Genomic DNA, 17,694 nt, shown 5'->3' with positions numbered 1-17,694 from the left:
TCTACTTCTGAGACTTTAGACATATTAGTGGGCTTCTGGCATGCCCTGCGAATACCTTGCACAAGCGTCTGGCGGTAGGTGGTAAGTCTGGCCAGATGAATTGCATTGTTTGGATCCCAATTAGGATCTTCCAAGGGAAAGTTATCTTGGAGATGACGGTCAATATTAAAAATATTTCCCACTCTGGCCTGCTCACGCAAATATATCTGTGCCTTTTCAATTATGTCTCTTCTTTCCTCAGTGGTGAACAGAGTATTCAGAAGCTGGCGACAATCTGTCCAAGTAGGACTATGAGTATTTATTATTGAAGTCACCAAGTCCATCATAGCCTGAGGTTTTTCTGCAAAAGATGGGGTGTGTGTTTTCCAATTCATCAGATCCGTAGTTGTGAATGGAATGTACTGCAGGGTCGAAGTTCGAGGTGGCCTTGGTCCGAGTTGCCCGTTAACCAGCACAGGCTCCTCAAGTGCATCAAATACTCTTCTGAGAGGGGCTACTACGTGATCTGTTTCTTCACTTTGCTCTAGGGGCCTCAAATCATAGGGGATGGTATTTGTCCCAAGGCGTTCTTTTAGCAGCTTAATACGCCTGGCTGTATTGCTTGCTGACCGATTAAGGTCTCCCTGTAACTTCTGTAATAATTCTCTAGGACTTGGATGTACAGGGGTTTGGGGTAGGCAATCAGTTGTTCCACTAAAAGAGACTGTAGATGGAGTTCTACTGGGACTCACAGATGGAATAACCACTTCTGCTTGGGCTTCATTATAGGACTCCAATGCCTCCTGAAGATATTTATCATAATCTATCAAGGAGTCAAGTTCTGTGTCTCTACCCCCATTATTCGTTCCACTTTCTTGCCTTGGGGTTACAACTGGTGGAGGGTTTGGATTATGCTCCCTTCGATGTGGAGCATAGGGTGGAGGTGGAAGCACCTCTTCCTCTGGTCCCTCAAAAATGGGTTTGAGTTTATTTGGCAAGATTCCTTTCCTAGCTTCGGCTTTTACAGCCAATAATTTGCATCGTTGGACTTTGCATTCTCTTATCCATGGAGGATCTTTATTTAATGTGCTCAGCCAGGAATCTATATATGAAAATTGTTCTGGGCACCCTCCAGTTTCTTTGGTGATGTTAGACCAAAGTTTGCTTACTAAATTTATATCAAAAGTTCCCTGAGATGGCCATCCAGTATTTTGTTTTGGCCATTCTAATTCACATAACGTTCTCAAGCGCTCTGGCGTCATTTTGACTCCATATGCCCCTGAGAAGGCTTTCTTAAAATTATTTAACATACATTCAAGAGGTGTATTTCCCCCCTTTGAACCCCCAACTCCCATTGTATGGCCCTGTGAAGTATCCACTCAGTCACTCACACACACGCTTCGTGGGTTTCCTTGCCCAGATGGAGTCGCCTCACTGGGAACCGAAGTACTACCCACTCCACACTCAGGTCAGCTACAGATTGCTCTGTACTTTCTCACACATACAATGCGCAAGATACTTCACCACACTCTACCTCCCATTCTTCCCTTTCCCCCCACCAGACCACCATCTGATATACCCAACCACCTAGCGTACTCAGTTCCCACTTACTGAGACGCAGAAGTTTGATCAAGACTTCTCTTCCTCCCAATTAATTGGAGGGCCAAAAATCCCTTTGTGCACTTACCCCTTGGTTGGTTCCGTTTCCCCCCGGTCCGTCGCCGCCAGTGAGCAGGGTATCAGACAGACGAGACTGCTGCGTTCCCCTGGAAAAAATTTTTCCATGCGCGCTGGGTAGGCAGTTTAGAGATCCTCTCTCTTGTACCCTGCTCAGTAGAGCGAAGGGGCTGCGTTCCAGCAGACCACTTATCCGAGTCACAGGAGCACCATAAAATGTAGCACCCTGCTTGTGGTTAACGCTTAGCTGGAATGAAATATTCAACGCAGCAATAGAGAAATTAAAATAATAATTTATTTGTCAGACAAATAAATGAGAGGCACAGTGGTATATGGTTACCAAGCTCTGGCCTGGCCTCCTGCCATTATGGCCAGCACTTATATTCCCTTAATCCAGCCCCCTTTGCTCCTCCTTGGCTGCATCTGTCCAATCAGCCTGGTTGGATTTCCTATTGGCTGCCTGCTATATCCAATCACAAAAGATACACCCACATCCTCCTGTCCTTATATGGAGCACAAAGAGCTATATATTGTTACATCTATAAATGACAAATAAGTAGTAATATATCTTACATGTGTCTCAACAAGGAATATTAATTACCAGCTCACCTCTTGCCCTCTTCGCCCTATTGCCTTCTAAAACAAATGGTTAATCTTAAATTTTTATCTTAAACATATGTCAAGGATCTTGAGTTTCACATCAACATTGAAAGATCTCCTTCATTTGAGAGTTTCTAAACAAATGTCTGACAGCCATATATCAGGACTGCTTGGATGGCTGCTTGGATGGCGTCTTCTTGTCTGACAGGGGGCTGGGCTCAATGGCCCCTGTGGTCTATTCCAACTCTAGGACTCTATGAAATAAGAATCTAACATCTAAATTTGTTACTTTCTAAATCCTTTGCATAGTTACATTTAAGCCAATATATTTAAGCTAATATATTTCATACATTATCATAGGTAACCTTTTAAAAGAATAAAGCTTCTCAAAATAGAAAGGAAGGAACTCAGTAAAAAACAGGTTTTAAAAGGAACCCCTTCAGTTTACCCCCCCTTCAGCCATCTGCTCTCCTCTTTAGCTGTTCCCAATATTTATTACCCTTAAACTCTCTCAGTTTAAGAAAGAAACTGCCTTTAAAAAGGACTTCCCAAAAATGCTTTCTTTCTGCCAGCCAGATGCTTCTCCATTTGGTCTTTAACCTTGGAAAGAAGATCTAGCTCATTTTACTGGGAGGCACATTGGTATAATTTTACTATTTACTCATTCCTAATTATATTTATCTCTGCTTTTTTTATCTTCTGTAACATGTAGGTCAGTGTCCGTTCTCAGCCTGTAATTTCAGCTTTTACGACTTTGAAAGTTATTTTCCTGCTATAAATCAAGGGGGCCCCTTGTCTAGGAGGAAAACATTGCCAGTGTTTTCTTAAGCAGCTGGTCTGCCTGGCATGAAACTTTTGAAAATCTAAGCCCTCTTTAATATACAAGTCCTGATCAAACATTAATAAAATGCAGGCTTATGCCTGATGCCTCAATAACAACGGTGCCGGGGTTCTGCCAGGGACCAGGGCGGCTGTGTCAGCTCCTGAACGCAATCTCTGCCTGCTCACACAGTTTCCTTCTTTATTCCAGTGCGTCTTCGCCTTGGTTCAGTATGGAGACATCATCCAGACAGAATTCGACCTGCAAGAGGAGAGGGGCAGCGCCGCCCTGGAAAAAATTAAGGCCATGACTCAAGTGCGCAACACGACCTGGACTGCATCCGCCATCCAGCATGTCCTGTGAGTTAACGGGAACCCTTGAGGAAGAACTCTGTGTGACCCAGAGGTCTGCTTCTGGGATATTCTGCCCCAAAGCTTGCAAACCAAACATTTCTTTTCTTTTCTGTTTTAAACAGAGATTCCATCTTCAACCCAAATTATGGGTCGCAGCTGAATGCCTTGAAGATCATAGTTGTGTTGACAGATGGGGAGATTTTTTTGGACCCCTTGGACATAGAAACCGTGATCAGTTCGACCAGGGAGGCAGGCATCACACGTTACGCCATTGGGGTGAGTTTTGCGTTCAGCAAGGATATTAGAGGCTTTTTTCCATTGGACGTATCAGAACCTGCATTCTTTGGCGTGACATCAGGTTGGGGAGGTGGGTTTTGGTCATGTGAAGGGAAATAATAATAATATGCGCTCAACCTGAAGCACATTCAACCCGAGGTATGACTGTATTGTAAGTGAGCTGGAACTGGTCTGTGACTGTAATAATAAAATTCCAATTCAAATCCAGTATTGCCTGGGTTGGGGTGTCCTCCACAGGTCGGGGAGGCCTTCGAGAAGCCAAAAGCACTGCAGGAGCTGCAGCTGATCGCCTCCGACCCGGATGAAAGTCACCTCTTCCGCGTGACAAACTATTCTGCCCTGGCCGTCCTCCTGTCCATGCTGCAGGAGAAGATTATCGGCATTGAAGGTGAGGCATTGAGGTGTTTGGGTTTAGGCAAAGCTTCCTTAAACCAAAGCTGAAGGGGAAGGGGAACGAACCCAAAAGACAACAAAGGAAACTAAAAGTCTGTACGTTCCTTTTTCAATGTATGGTTAAGAGAGTAAGCTATGAGCCAGGATGTCCTCCTGAGCAGAACATCAGAAGTTGCCTCACACCAGATCGGATGGTTGGTTCATCTAGCCTGCTCTGACTGGCAGCAGCTCTCCAGAACATTCCTAACCATACCTGGAGGTGCTGGAGTTTAAACCTGGCATGCAAAACAGTTGCTCTGACAGAGGGCTTTAAAAATAAAGTAAGGTGCTAGTCCTCATGGTCCTGAATAAAGGGTTGATATAGGAATATAGGAAGCTGTCTTATAGCAACTTAGATTGGGGCTGGGGGGGTTGTTGTGGGGGGGTTGCTGTTGGTTATTTGCATCTTTGTTTTAGATCTTGTTGCGATTTATGTGGAAATTGTTCCATTTGGTTGTGAATTCTTTTAATCTCTTATTTATTTTTATTTTTTAAAAAAATCATTTTTATTGATTTTTCAATGAAAACAGCCCATCAACATATCCGCATCATAATCCAATGAAAAACAAGAAACTAAAATTTTAAAAAAGACCAAATTGTAGTCCAAATTATTATTATTAATTTTTCGGGGCTCCCCATAGCCTGGACCTCTGAAGCATATCTCCAAATCTTCAGTCCTGCCTCTTCTCATTATTTTCATATTTTCCACCTTCTGGTCTTAGCACTTTAAAGTTCTCTAATGTCTTATTTAATTTTCATGACTACTTTTGTTATGTTGTAGTTATCTAATTTCCCCCCTTGGTCGCAAGCCGCCTTGAGCATGGTTTGAGCATAGAAGGCAGCATACAAAATAAAATTTATGTATGCAGCTCAGTACTGTCTACCCTGACTGGCAGGGACTCGCCAGGGTTTTAGGCAAGGAATATTTCTCAGCCCTAACTGGAGACGCCAAAGATTTTAACCTGGGACCTTCTGCATGCAAGGCAGGTGTTCTGCTATTGAGCTTTGGCCCTCTCAGAAATACCTCACTGACTTTCCTTCTCAGGAACGGAAGGTGCCATCTTGGAATTTGATCTGGCCCAAAGTGGCTTCAGCGTTCACCTCCTGCAAGAGGTAAAAATGGGTTTTTTTGGGGAGTTGGGCAATAGAAACAAAGAATTGTAGAGCTGAAAGGGACCCAAGGGTCATCTAGTCCAGTGTTTCCCAACCGGTGTTCCGCGGCACACTAGTGTGCCGCGAGATGTTACCTGGTGTGCCGCGGCGGCGGCGGCGGCTGCTACTGCAAAGCAGGGAGAGAAGGAGGCGGCGGCGGCGGCGGGGAGCCGGGCAGGGAAGTTGCTGCTGGGGATGAAGAGGCGGCGGCAGCGGGAGGCGGACTTCTCTCCCTCTCTGGTGCTGCAGCTGTGAGGCGCTTGCCAGCCCACCGGCCCCTCCTGAGCGGGATATGGGTGGGCGGATGGGGTGGGTGGGGGAGAGGCGCCGGGCCCGCCTCGTACCCTGACAGGAGCTGCCGCTGCGCCCACGGGCGTCCTTGACGCGGCGCCCCTCATGCCGCCTCGAGAGGCGTTGGGGGGCAGCGAGACTCTGCCGGGCCCCGCCCCTCACTCTGCGCTCGGCTTCAGGGCTGTCTTGCGAGGGGGCGGAGGGAAAAGGCTCTGAGGAGAACCTCGCTCGCTGTCCCGCGTCGCTTTTCCTCACGTCGTTTTCCCTTTCCCTTGAGGGGACGGGGAGGTGAAGGGAGCCCGCCTTCCTCCTCGCACGTGGCGAGTCGTCGGTGGAGGTAGAGAAACCACGCACATTAGATATTCATAATAATAATAATGGTTTGAAATTTAAGACTCCCCCCCCAAGGAAAAGGCACTTTCTTGCCCTGCCCGTGGACCAGGAGGTCGCGGCGGGCGAGGCCTTCAGCAGCGGGGCCCTTATTTGCACTGCCAGCCTGACCTTCACCCTCTTACATATAGAGAGGAAAGGAGACACGGAGGTGCAAAGGCTTGCGGGGCAGAAGTAAGCCCCGCTGAGTTCATCAGGGGTGCCAATGTGAATACAGTATGATATTGGGGGGGGGGAGGCAAGTAAACCCCGCCCATCAACTGGGGGACTGGCCCCCTCAAATGTTTTATTGGGGGACCTGAAGCAGTGGCGTAGCGTGGGGGTGCAGGGGGGCCGGGCGCAACATCTTGGGGGAGGGCGCGCTCACACTCGAGTGCTAAAATCCACGGGTTAGGGGGCACAAATTATTTGCCTTGCCCCGGGTGCTGACAACCCACGCTACGCCACTGGTCATCGGCTCCGGTTGTTGCCTTTCTCCGCCGAGGTCGGTGGACCTTGCGCCCGGTGGACATGAGCCAACAGTGTGACGCGGCAGCTAAAAAAGCCAATGCAATTCTGGGCTGCATCAATAGGAGTATAGCATCTAGATCAAGGGAAGTAATAGTGCCACTGTATTCTGCTCTGGTCAGACCTCACCTGGAGTACTGTGTCCAGTTCTGGGCACTACAGTTCAAGAAGGACACTGACAAACTGGAACGTGTTCAGAGGAGGGCAACCAAAATGGTCAAAGGCCTGGAAACGATGCCTTATGAGGAACGGCTAAGGGAGCTGGGCATGTTTAGCTTGGAGAAGAGGAGGTTAAGGGGTGATATGATAGCCATGTTCAAATATATAAAAGGATGTCACATAGAGGAGGGAGAAAGGTTGTTTTCTGCTGCTCCAGAGAAGCGGACACGGAGCAATGGATCCAAACTACAAGAAAGAAGATTCCACCTAAACATTAGGAAGAACTTCCTGACAGTAAGAGCTGTTCGACAGTGGAATTTGCTGCCAAGGAGTGTGGTGGCGTCTCCTTCTTTGGAGGTCTTTAAGCAGCGGCTTGACAACCATATGTCAGGAGTGCTCTGATGGTGTTTCCTGCTTGGCAGGGGGTTGGACTCGATGGCCCTTGTGGTCTCTTCCAACTCTATGATTCTATGATTCTATGACCCCGAGCCTAGGCTTCCTTCCCGCACCCCGCTTTCCGAAGACCGCACACCAGTTGGGCCAGTACATATTCCCCTCCCGTGACTGGAGCGGAATAGCCCTTTCTCTTCTTCCCCAACCCTTGTCGTTGGAGGAGTCCCTCAGTCCCTCGCTTTGCTGCCTTCTCTCCCCCCCCCCCCAAAGCTTGGAGGTTCCCCGGCAAGGGGGAGGGGAAAAAATTGAAAGTTACACTTTCGTGCGTCCCTCCCGGCGTGACGCTGCGCGCTGACGTCACGGGGTTGTAATGGTGGTGTGCCTCGAGATTTTTTTCATCAAACAAGTGTGCCTTTGCCCAAAAAAGGTTGGGAAACACTGATCTAGTCCAACCCGCTGCAACACAGGAATTATGGACTTACTGGGCAGCCAGTGCTATCTGAGTTTATTTGCTTTCTTAAAAGACCTATTTAACTTCAGGTTTAGTTGGGCATAGGCCTTCTTAAACCAAGGATGAGCAGGTCTGTGGTTCTCTAGTTGTCGTGGGACTACAGCTGCCAAGAAAGACAGAAGAAAGGACTTCTTCACACGGCACGTAGTTAGACCCTGAAACTCACTCCCCGCAAGAAACAAAAATGGCCACTAACTTGGAGGGCTTTAAAAAGAGGGTTGCCAAAATTAATGGAGGAAAAGGCTTACCAGCGGCTACTGGAAATATTATGGTGCGCCCGCCCCCCACCGTATGTAATTCAAAACAAAAACAATATTTAATACTGAAATAACATTTTAAAACAAAACAAAACATTGATTTATTGCAACACGTGGCAGGATCTGATTTCCTCCTATTCCTTCGATCTATATTAGGGCTACTAACTTTGTCTGGATTTTCACAACCCTAATCCATATTAGGATTTAACCTGTCGGGCCTGTAAGACAGAGCTATTCCTCCTGGCCTTTAATTTGAATTCAGCCTGATCTTTTATTTCCCTTCTCTTCCCTCCCCCTCCCCTTTTATGAAGATCACCCGCTCTGGGATCCCACAGCTAATTCTCCCCTGGCCTCCTCGCTGGCCCAAGTGGGACCAATTCAGCCAGCTAGCCCTGGGGATTATCTAATTGAGTTTTGAATTTTATTGTTATTCATGTTTTTATACTGTATTTTATGCTGCTTTTACAATTAAGTGTTTTAAATTTGTTGTTAGCCGCCCTGAGCCCGGTTTCTGAACCAGGAAGAGCGGGGTATAAATAAAAATTTATTATTATTATATTATCAGGATCCCCCCCCCTGGTTTAGGTGGGGATAACTAATAAAAAGGGACAGAGAGAGAGAGAGAGAGAGAGAGAGAGAGAGAGAGAGAGAGAGAGAGAAGCAGGGGATCTATCTATCTATCTTATCTATTGGCTAAACTTTCACTGACCCAACTACTATCTGTTTCAGCGCTATATACTTTTTGGTGCTGTGGGAGCGTTTGACTGGGCCGGAGGGGTTCTTCTCTACGACATGGCAGACAACACCGTGGTTTTCTTGAACGAGTCAATGGGCACTCCGGGTGCAAAAAACGGCTATTTAGGTAAGGACCCTCTCAGATGACTGTTGTTCCGCAACTCCTCTAAATTATTTGACTTTCAGGGACACAGGAAGCTACTTTTTCCCAGGGTCTGACAGTTGGTCTATCTAGCTCCATATTGTCAGCACAGAATGGCAGCAGCCCTCCAAGGTTTCAAGCAGGGAGTCGTTTCCCAGCATTGCCTGGAGGAGGATCAAACCTTCTGCATGCAAAGCAGGCACACTGCCATTGAGTTCCCCTATAAAGAAAGCAAGATTCTTGTCTTTGTGGTTCGGTATTAAGGGTTGAGGTAAACAGGAATGTAGGAAGTTACGTTATACTGAGTCAGACCACTGGTCCAGCTCTCTGGGATTTCCAGCAAAGGATCATTTTCTCAGTCCTAACTGGAGATGCCGGGGATCAAACTCGGGACCTTCTGCATGCAAAGCAGGTTCTCTGCCACTGCGCCACAGCCTTTTCAATTGGCTTTGAATGAATGGGTTTCATCCACTTAGCTCTGATCGACTGGGAGTGTGAGAACAAACAGATCAATGCAACTCTTGGCCCGTAGAAGGACATTGAGATATATATCTTCATTGCTGACAGAGTCATCTATCCTCATCCATGTTCAAGGAGTTAGGTATGGGAAGAGGACCAGCTTTCTTTCATCACAACCTTTTTCTGACTTTCGCCCTGACCTGCCCTCACAAGGCAGAGTCCCCGGGGGAGAGATTTGACGAGGAACCTGTGTCCCTCCATCTGCTCCTGGATGCAGCAGCCGCCGGTGCCCATTTGGGACTGGTAGGGTGACAGGCAGGGAGACGAACAGTAGGGGGAGCCAGAGCCAATGGCTGGTAGTGGCGTAGTGCTCCCCCCCCCCCGAAAAGTCTCCACTCTTTTTTTATTATTATTTCTTTTCTTTTACAGTGGTACCTCAGGTTACATACGCTTCAGGATACAGACTCCACTAACCCAGAAATAGTGCTTCAGGTGAAGAACTTTGCTTCAGGATGAGAACAGAAATCGTGCTCTGGTGGCGCGGTGGCAGCAGGAGGCCCCATTAGCTAAAGTGGTACTTCAGGTTAAGAACAGTTTCAGGTTAAGAACGGACCTCCGGAACGAATTAAGTACTTAACCCGAGGTGCCACTGTATATCACATCATCAACACATACTACGTCAAGCACAGGATAATAAGAAAGAAATAACATAAATATAAGACATATATAGGTGAATAATAACAATAACATAACTCAGGGAACCAGGCAGAGGGCCTTCTTGGTGGTGGCGTTGACGATTCACCGTGCTAGAGAAGAAACTAAAAACTTTAAATGTTTGGGTTTCTTCTCCCCTTAGATTCACAGAATGTTTAAGGGATGAGTCCCCCTGCGTCCCTCCAGGAAAAAAGCACTGTCTATGCCATGGGTAGGCAAACTAAGGGCCGGGGGCCAGATCCTGCCCAATCGCCTTCTAAATCTGGCCCACGGACAGTCTGGGAATCAGCATGTTTCCACATGAGTAGAATGTGTCCTTTTATTTAAAATGCATCTCTGGGTTATTTGTGGGGCATAGGAATTCGTTCATATATTTTTTTCAAAATATACTCCAGTCTACCACAAGGTCTGAGGGACAGTGGACTGGCCCCCTGCTGGAAAAGTTTGCTGACCCCTTTATGCACTCATAAACTGATGAGGAGGGAGAAACGAGAGAACCCAAAAACCAACCGCCTATCCATCTATCGCTCTGCATTGTCCTTTGTGTCTAAAAGTCCCACCAGCTTCCCATCTTCTTCTTGACCTTGAGGAAGTTCTGCTTCTGGTCTCTTTCTCCTCCAGGCTACAGCGTGGGCGCGATCGACACGGCACGCGGCACTTTGGTCGTGGCGGGGGCCCCTCGACACAGCATCAAGGGGAAAGTGATAGTGTTCGAAGGAGACCGTTTAAAGCAGATCCTCCACGGGGAACAGGTATATCATCATCTTCCACAGCGCCTGCCTTTGATCCTCCCCGTCTTCTCATTTGCTCTTAGGCATTTCCTGGATCAGTGCCCTTCTGGATGCCAGGCTGGTTTCGCTGGACCACTTAAGAAATTGTTTAGCTGTTGTTCTACAAACCAAAGCACATACATGATTTCATTTTAATAATGGCAGCCTTGTCTCTAGCTCAGGGTTGGGGACCTCAGGACCCTGTGGGCTCTCCCCAGACCATTCTTCCTCCTTAGCCACATCCTCTCTGCCCCCCCCCCCCCCGAGACCAGGCTGAGGAGTACAACTCTGATGAGAAATGGTGGGATCCTACCCCTTCCCCTGCTCATGGCCAGAATCCCGAAACTCCACAGTAGTTGATTTGGAACAACGGTTTGTCGAGGGTCACAGTTTGGAAGATAATAGCTGGGCAGAACTGGGACGTCAACCGTAAGGAGAAGAAAGGGAAGAGAGTGAGATAGCAGGCTCTCTCTCACCGGAAGATGTGCAGCTTCTCAGTCCCAAGGCTAAGAGATTAGATAAGGTGGCTTCGCAAAAGGCTCAGTGGTTGAGAAATCAGGTGGCTAGGAGATGGGAGGTCGGAAGTGACTAGAGGGAAGTGCGCTCTGAGAACGGCCGCTTGTTCTTTTGCTGCGTTCATTAAACATTTCTGTTACTGGTAAGAGACTGCTTTCTCTTTATACTGCTTATTTATGGCCAAGGGGGGGAGAAAGCTGAGCCCCCAAAGCCAGACCCAGGCCACTCTCCTCACCAAAACCAAAATAAACTGTCACTGGTAGATGCTGGCACAGGCAGACAAGGCAAGGATTCCTGGATTCCTTGTTATATACAAGTATGTGCATTTATAACCTTGTATGTTTCTTTGGAATTTGTGTAGCTATTATATTACAAAGTGTCTCTGTTTATATGATTTAGAGTTACGCACAGCTGATGAAGCCCCTTCGGGCGAAACAGGGGAATATCCAGTAATCCTTGTCTTGTCTGTCTGTGCCAACCATCAAACAGTGCCAGTTTCTTTTGTCTACCAGCTTGATAGATTAGACACTTAGAAGATTATTTCATGTCACTCTTCTAAGGAATACGTCAGACAGAAAAATACAAGAGAAGATGAAGAAATTAGAAATGAATATATTACGGCACTGACAAAATAGGATTTGTGTTTTGTACATACCGGACTGGGTTGTCAACTGAATAAGCTACCTTTTAATATACAGTGGTACCTTGGGTTAAGTACTTAATTCGTTCCGGAGGTCCGTTCTTGACCTGAAACTGTTCTTAGCCTGAAGCACCACTTTAGCTAATGGGGCCTCCCGCTGCCACTGTGCCACCACCGCACGATTTCTGTTCTCATCCTGAAGCAAAGTTCTTAACCTGAGGTACTATTTTTGGGTTAGCAGAGTCTGTAACCTGAAGCGTATGTAACCTGAAGCATATGTAACCCAAGGTACCACTGTATTATGTCACAATGTTGATTTTGACACTATAAGAAGCTCTATCTAATTTTTGTGGAGTAGTTTCTAGTAAATAAGTTTGCAGTTGTTATGATACAGCCTATTACGTTTAGGTGTTTTTTCACTCTCCTCACCAGCCCGGCTTCACACCCTCCTTGCATGTGTTTGCCTGGCTGGAAATGTGCCCTTGAGCTCTGATCGTGCCTCTTTGCTTGCCCAGATAAAGGCTAGAAAAGGGGTTCATGATTGTGGATAGAAACTTGTTGTTTAGTCGTTTAGTCGTGTCCGACTCTTCGTGACCCCTGGACCAGAGCACGCCAGGCACCTCTGTCTTCCACTGCCTCCCGCAGTTTGGTCAAACTCATGCTGGTAGCTTTGAGAACACTGTCCCACCATCTCGTCCTCTGTCTCCCCCTTCTCCTTGTGCCCTCCATCTTTCCCAACATCAGGGTCTTTTCCAGGGAGTCTTCTCTTCTCATGAGGTGGCCAAAGTCTTGGAGCCTCAGCTTCAGGATCTGTCCTTCCAGTGAGCACTCAGGGCTGATTTCCTTCAGAATGGAGAGGTTTGAACTTCTTGCAGTCCATGGGACTCTCCAGAGTCTCCTCCAGCACCATAATTCAAAAGCATCAATTCTTTGGCGATCAGCCTTCTTTATGGTCCAGCTCTCACTTCCATACATCACTACTGGGAAAACCACAGCTTTAACTATACGGACCTTTGTTGGCAAGGATAGAAACTAGCCTACTGTATAGAGATAAATTGTGCATTAATTGCTCTGTGTCAGGGACTGGGCAGAGGAAGACTGCTGGAGACCACCTCCCCACCCGGACCCTTCCAGGGAGGAGGAAGCGGAAGACAGTATAGATTTACAACAGAGATTTGAGGGAGGTAGCAGCTCAGAGGCAGATGAGGGGGAAAGCTGGGAAATCATAGGAGAGCCAGAGCAACACCCGGCTGACACGTTGTCATTAGAAAGCATCCCAGACCCTCCATCTCCCAGAACCTGGCAGGCCTTGAAAGTAGGAGAGCAAAGGCTCAAAGGCAGAGATCACGTAGAGGAGATGATGGTGATGACGAATGAAGAAGGGGGAGAGCAGGGGGTGGAGATTCACTCGGGGCAGCGCCATTATCGAAGTGGCTGGGTTCTATAGCCTCTCTCTGTAAAGTTTGAATTAAAAAAGGACGGTGAGAAACTTTCACTTGCCTTTATGCTTTCCTGGGCAACCAGCCAGGAGCTGCTGACAGCATCCTGACTCTTTGTCTGCTTCTGGCCTTGGCCACCTTTGGTTTGTGGCCCTTGTAGAGTTGCCCACCTTTGTTTCTTTTTTCTTTTTTTAAATGATATTTATTACTTTTCCAACAATTTCAACACAACACTACAAACAAAAAAAGAAAAGAACAAGAACAATACAAATACAAACAAAGCAAAAACATACAAAAACTGTTTAAAAACACCTCAAACATTTTCAATATCTTATCTTTCATTCGCTTATTTCCACGACCTCCTCACACCTCCCTTTTTGTATTCCACTTCTATTAATTGTTTCAGCAATTCCTTTCCATCTTCCTCTGTTTTCTATCCTATAATTATCTTAACACATTCTAGCCTTATTTTTTCCTTTAATATTCTATTAATCTATTTATACTTAATTCCTTATAACATTTCTACTAAAGCCATATAGCTTCATTCCAACCTTCTTCTAACATTCATTAATTTTACAATACTTCTATAAATAGTCTTTTAACTTTTTCCAGTCTTCTTCCCCCGACTCTTCTCCCTGGTCTCGGATCTTTTCCGCCAATTCCATCTAGTCCATCGACTTCATCTGCCATTATCCAACACTTCAGTGTTTTCAAGAAGCAGCCATTCTCTCAGCCAGCAAAAAGCAGATGGTTCACAACAAAGTTTAGGGGTCTGGCAGGCCCACCTTTGTTTCTACTACTCATGTTGTGAGGGGGAAATTAGTAGGCGGCAGCAGCATACAGTGGTACCTCGCAAGACGAAATTAATTCGTTCCGCGAGTTTTTTCTTCTTGCGAGTTTTTCGTCTTGCGAAGCACGGTTTCCCATAGGAATGCATTGAAAATCAATCAATGCGTTCCTATGGAAACCGCCTTCAGACCAGGTCCGGGGACAGTCTGTCCCCCGACCTCTTCTGAAGGCTGGGGGGGGGGGACAAGGGCTTTTCTTCCCACCGCCAGCCTTCAGAAGGCTGTTCTGAAGGCTGGCAGTGGGAAGAAAAGCCCTTCTCCCCACCTCCCGCCCCGCAAGCTCCGGGGACAGGAGGGCTTTGCTGCCGACCGCCAGCATTTTAAAAGCCCCCGAGACAGCGGAGACTTCTCCGCTGTCCCGGGGCGATTTTAAAATGCTGGCGGGTGGCAGCGAAGGGTTCGCTGCATTTTAAGATTGCCCGGGACAGCGGAGAAGTCTCCGCTGTCCCGGGGGCTTTTAAAATGCTGGGGTTCGGCAGCGAAGGCTTCGCTGCCGCCCGCCAGCATTTTAAGATCGCTCGGGACAGCGGAGAAGTCTCCGCTGTCCCGGGAAGGCAGGCGGGGGGGAGGAGCAAAGACTTTTGCCCCCTGCCGGCCTTCAGAAGAGGTCCAGGACCTCTTCTGAAGGCCGGCAGTGGGCGAAAGTCTTTGCTCCCGACCGCCAGCATTTTAAAAGAGGTCCCCGGAGATTTCCCTATGGGCTTTCTTCTTGCGAAGCAAGCCCATAGGGAAATTCGTCTGGCGAAGCACCTCGAAAAACGGAAAACTCTTTCTTCTTGCGAGTTTTCCATCTTGCGAGGCATTCGTCCTGCGAGGTACCACTGTATTAGGAAAATCAATTAAGCCATTTCTGTCCTTACATCGAACACTGTGGAGCGCTCTCCCCAGAGCGGATTGTCTGGTGCCTTCATTACCTATCTTTAGGCACCCAGGAAAATTGTTTCTCTTTAACCAGGCATTTGGCTGATTAACATTCTATGTCTTTAAAAATGTGTTTATGACAGGGGAGTTTTTGGGTTGGTTTTGGCTTTTTTCTTGTTTTTATCACGTATTTTGTGTTCTCATTTTGAATTTTCATATTGTGAACCGCCCTGTGACCTTCGGATGAAGGGCGGTACACAAACTTAATAAGTAAAATTGTGGCTGTTTAAATCTTGAATTCTCTGATTGTAAAAGCAAATTGCCTTCAGCCCTCAAGAGCAAAACTTAAATCATGCATATCCATATTCTTTATATATATCTATATCAGATAGATAGATAGATAGATAGATAGATAGATAGATAGATAGATATAAAGAGAAAGTGGATGCCTTTTTGTGGTCAGTGTTTGGAAGCGTTTGGCACAGAAATCCCACCGGTGTTTATTCTCTTGGACTGCAGATTGGCTCCTATTTTGGCTCCGAGCTCTGCCTGTTGGACATCGACCTGGATGGGGTTACAGATCACCTGCTTGTTGGAGCTCCATTTTTCCATATGCAAGGGGAGGAAGGAAAGGTTTACCTTTATCGCTTGGATAGCCAGGTAAAACATCCTACTGTGCACATTTTACACCTGTGCTGAAAAGATTGCACAGGCTGCCTGTTTACTACTAATCAGTTTAATGCAGAAGAGCGTCTTCAGCAGACAGAATTCTACACAATTCTTAGGAGCTGCCGCAGAAAATGCCCTCTCCCATTGCTCCGAAATCCAAGGGCAGTGGAACGACCAAGAGAGTCCTTCCAAATGCATTTATGATTTATATTTATTTTGCAAAATGTGTACCGTATTCTGCTTGATTGTAAGCGGAAACTCTAAGCAGTTTACCCCCCAAAAAGGGGGTGGGGATTGCCAGCAAAAGACAAAGTTAAAAGGAGTATTAAAAAAAACATTTTAAATACAAATATAGTTAAAATCAGTGGTTATGCTGGGGGGGGGGGCGGACTAATTAAAACACCTATCAACTTTGACATGTTTTGGATAGCTTTCCCTGAACAAAAAATGTTCCGGTTTGCCGTGAGGGGAGAAGGAAGCGGGCGCTGTGATCGCAGCAACCCGGCTGCTGCTTTGGGGAGTTTAGGGGTAGCTGGAAGGTCCTGGGGATGAAGCCAAGGGGTCCGGCAGCAATGAAATCCAGCTCCCAAAGGGCCCACCCAGTTCCAATGGAAAGTGAGTGAAGTCCCTTGCGAAGAGGTTGGGCAACTTAGAATATGCAGAACTTGCAGGTTCAACCCTCAGAATAAGAGTGCAAGAAGAACATATTTTTAAAGAAGAGTGGAAAATATTTATTGAATTATACACAATAATTGTACACAGCTGAAAATGCTGGCAGCGTTAAGATCAATTCAGCAGAGTAAACAATATTTGATTGATGTAAAAGTGGAAAATTGATTTGAATGGTTCTAGTAAAATAGGCAGGAAAGTATGATATGAACCATGGAAGGAGAAGAAGGGAAGCCGTTGGATATTACAAAGTTTGTAAAAATGTTTGATTTGAAATGTAGAAAAATGAAAACTCAATAAAAAATTATATATCCGAAAAGAGTACAGTGAAGGCACCTGCTATGCTAAAAGATTGATTTCTTACAAGAGCAGAATGAGGATTATGTGGCACTCGTAACAGTACCAGTTCTGCAGATTTCAGTGATGGGGTAAGGGGGTGCCTCAAGTAAACTGGTCCCAAGCTTTTAAGGGTTTGAGTCCTGGGCTGGTAAATTCAGTTGAAGGAACCTCCTTACAATTCAGGTACATTCAGTTGAAGGAACAGTTGAAGGAACTGCAGACAAAAAGCACTTTCATGTAACTTTCCCCCTTTCCCCTCTCTCCTGCTTTCTCCCAGGCCAACAACTTTACTCTACAGAGACATTTACACGGCCAGCTGGGGTCCCTTTTCTCCAGGTTTGGATTTGCCATGGCTAGCATTGGTGACGTGGACCAGGACGGTTTGGGAGATGTTGCCATTGGCGCACCCCTCGAGGACCATGGGTCGAGCCCCGGCTCTTTTGGCAGTGTTTACATCTTTAATGGCGGCAAGGAGGGGTTGCGGGATCCCTTCTCCCAGGTAAGGGGGCCTTGTGGAATTGTATTTCGGAGAAAGAAAGAGGGAGACACTGCTTCCAGACGGCTTGCTTATTGAGCATCCCTCCTGATTTGTTTACAAGGAGATTAGACCATGTCGGCCATTTATTGAGCCTTCACTCTGCTTAGTTTGCAGAGAGAGAAGGCAGCAGGGCATCAAAGCAACATAGGAAGCTGCCTTATGCTGAGTCTGACAGTTGCTCCACCTTCCTCAGTCCTGTCTGCACCAGAGCTTTCCAAACTGTGTGTCGCGACAAGTTACTGTGTTGGCTGCAGTGTGCAGGTGTGTTGCGCGAATGCTCCCCACACTCTTCCCGGGACTGGAAAGGGGCTATTTCATGGGTAGGCAAACTAAGGCCTGGGGGCCGGATCCGGCCCAATCACCTTCTAAATCCGGCCCACAGACGGTTCAGGAATCAGCATGTTTTTACATGAGTAGAATGTGTCCTTTTAATTAAAATGCATCTCTGGGTTATTTGTGGGGCCTGCCTGGTGTTTTTACATGACCAGAATGTGTGCTTTTGTTGAAAATGCATCTCCAGGTTATTTGTGGGGCATA

General features: G+C 46.8%; 1 protein-coding gene across 1 annotated transcript in view; it reads left to right on the top strand.

Annotated features, from left to right (window-relative positions):
* The window catches only part of ITGAE (integrin subunit alpha E), a 56,137-nt gene that overhangs the window by 13,308 nt on the left and 25,135 nt on the right, over positions 1 to 17,694 (top strand). Inside the window, exons 7-14 of the mRNA XM_077919826.1 lie at positions 3,189 to 3,435; positions 3,552 to 3,705; positions 3,964 to 4,114; positions 5,204 to 5,271; positions 8,548 to 8,680; positions 10,490 to 10,620; positions 15,462 to 15,602; positions 16,897 to 17,118. Coding sequence (XP_077775952.1) covers positions 3,189 to 3,435; positions 3,552 to 3,705; positions 3,964 to 4,114; positions 5,204 to 5,271; positions 8,548 to 8,680; positions 10,490 to 10,620; positions 15,462 to 15,602; positions 16,897 to 17,118 — 1,247 coding nt within the window. The remainder of the gene's footprint in view (positions 1 to 3,188; positions 3,436 to 3,551; positions 3,706 to 3,963; positions 4,115 to 5,203; positions 5,272 to 8,547; positions 8,681 to 10,489; positions 10,621 to 15,461; positions 15,603 to 16,896; positions 17,119 to 17,694) is intronic.

This window comes from Podarcis muralis, chromosome 15 (assembly GCF_964188315.1).
Source record: "Podarcis muralis chromosome 15, rPodMur119.hap1.1, whole genome shotgun sequence".
Taxonomy (NCBI): Eukaryota; Metazoa; Chordata; class Lepidosauria; order Squamata; family Lacertidae; genus Podarcis; species Podarcis muralis.
Note: the sequence above shows the minus strand (reverse complement) of the source record. Positions and strands in the feature narration are given on the sequence as shown.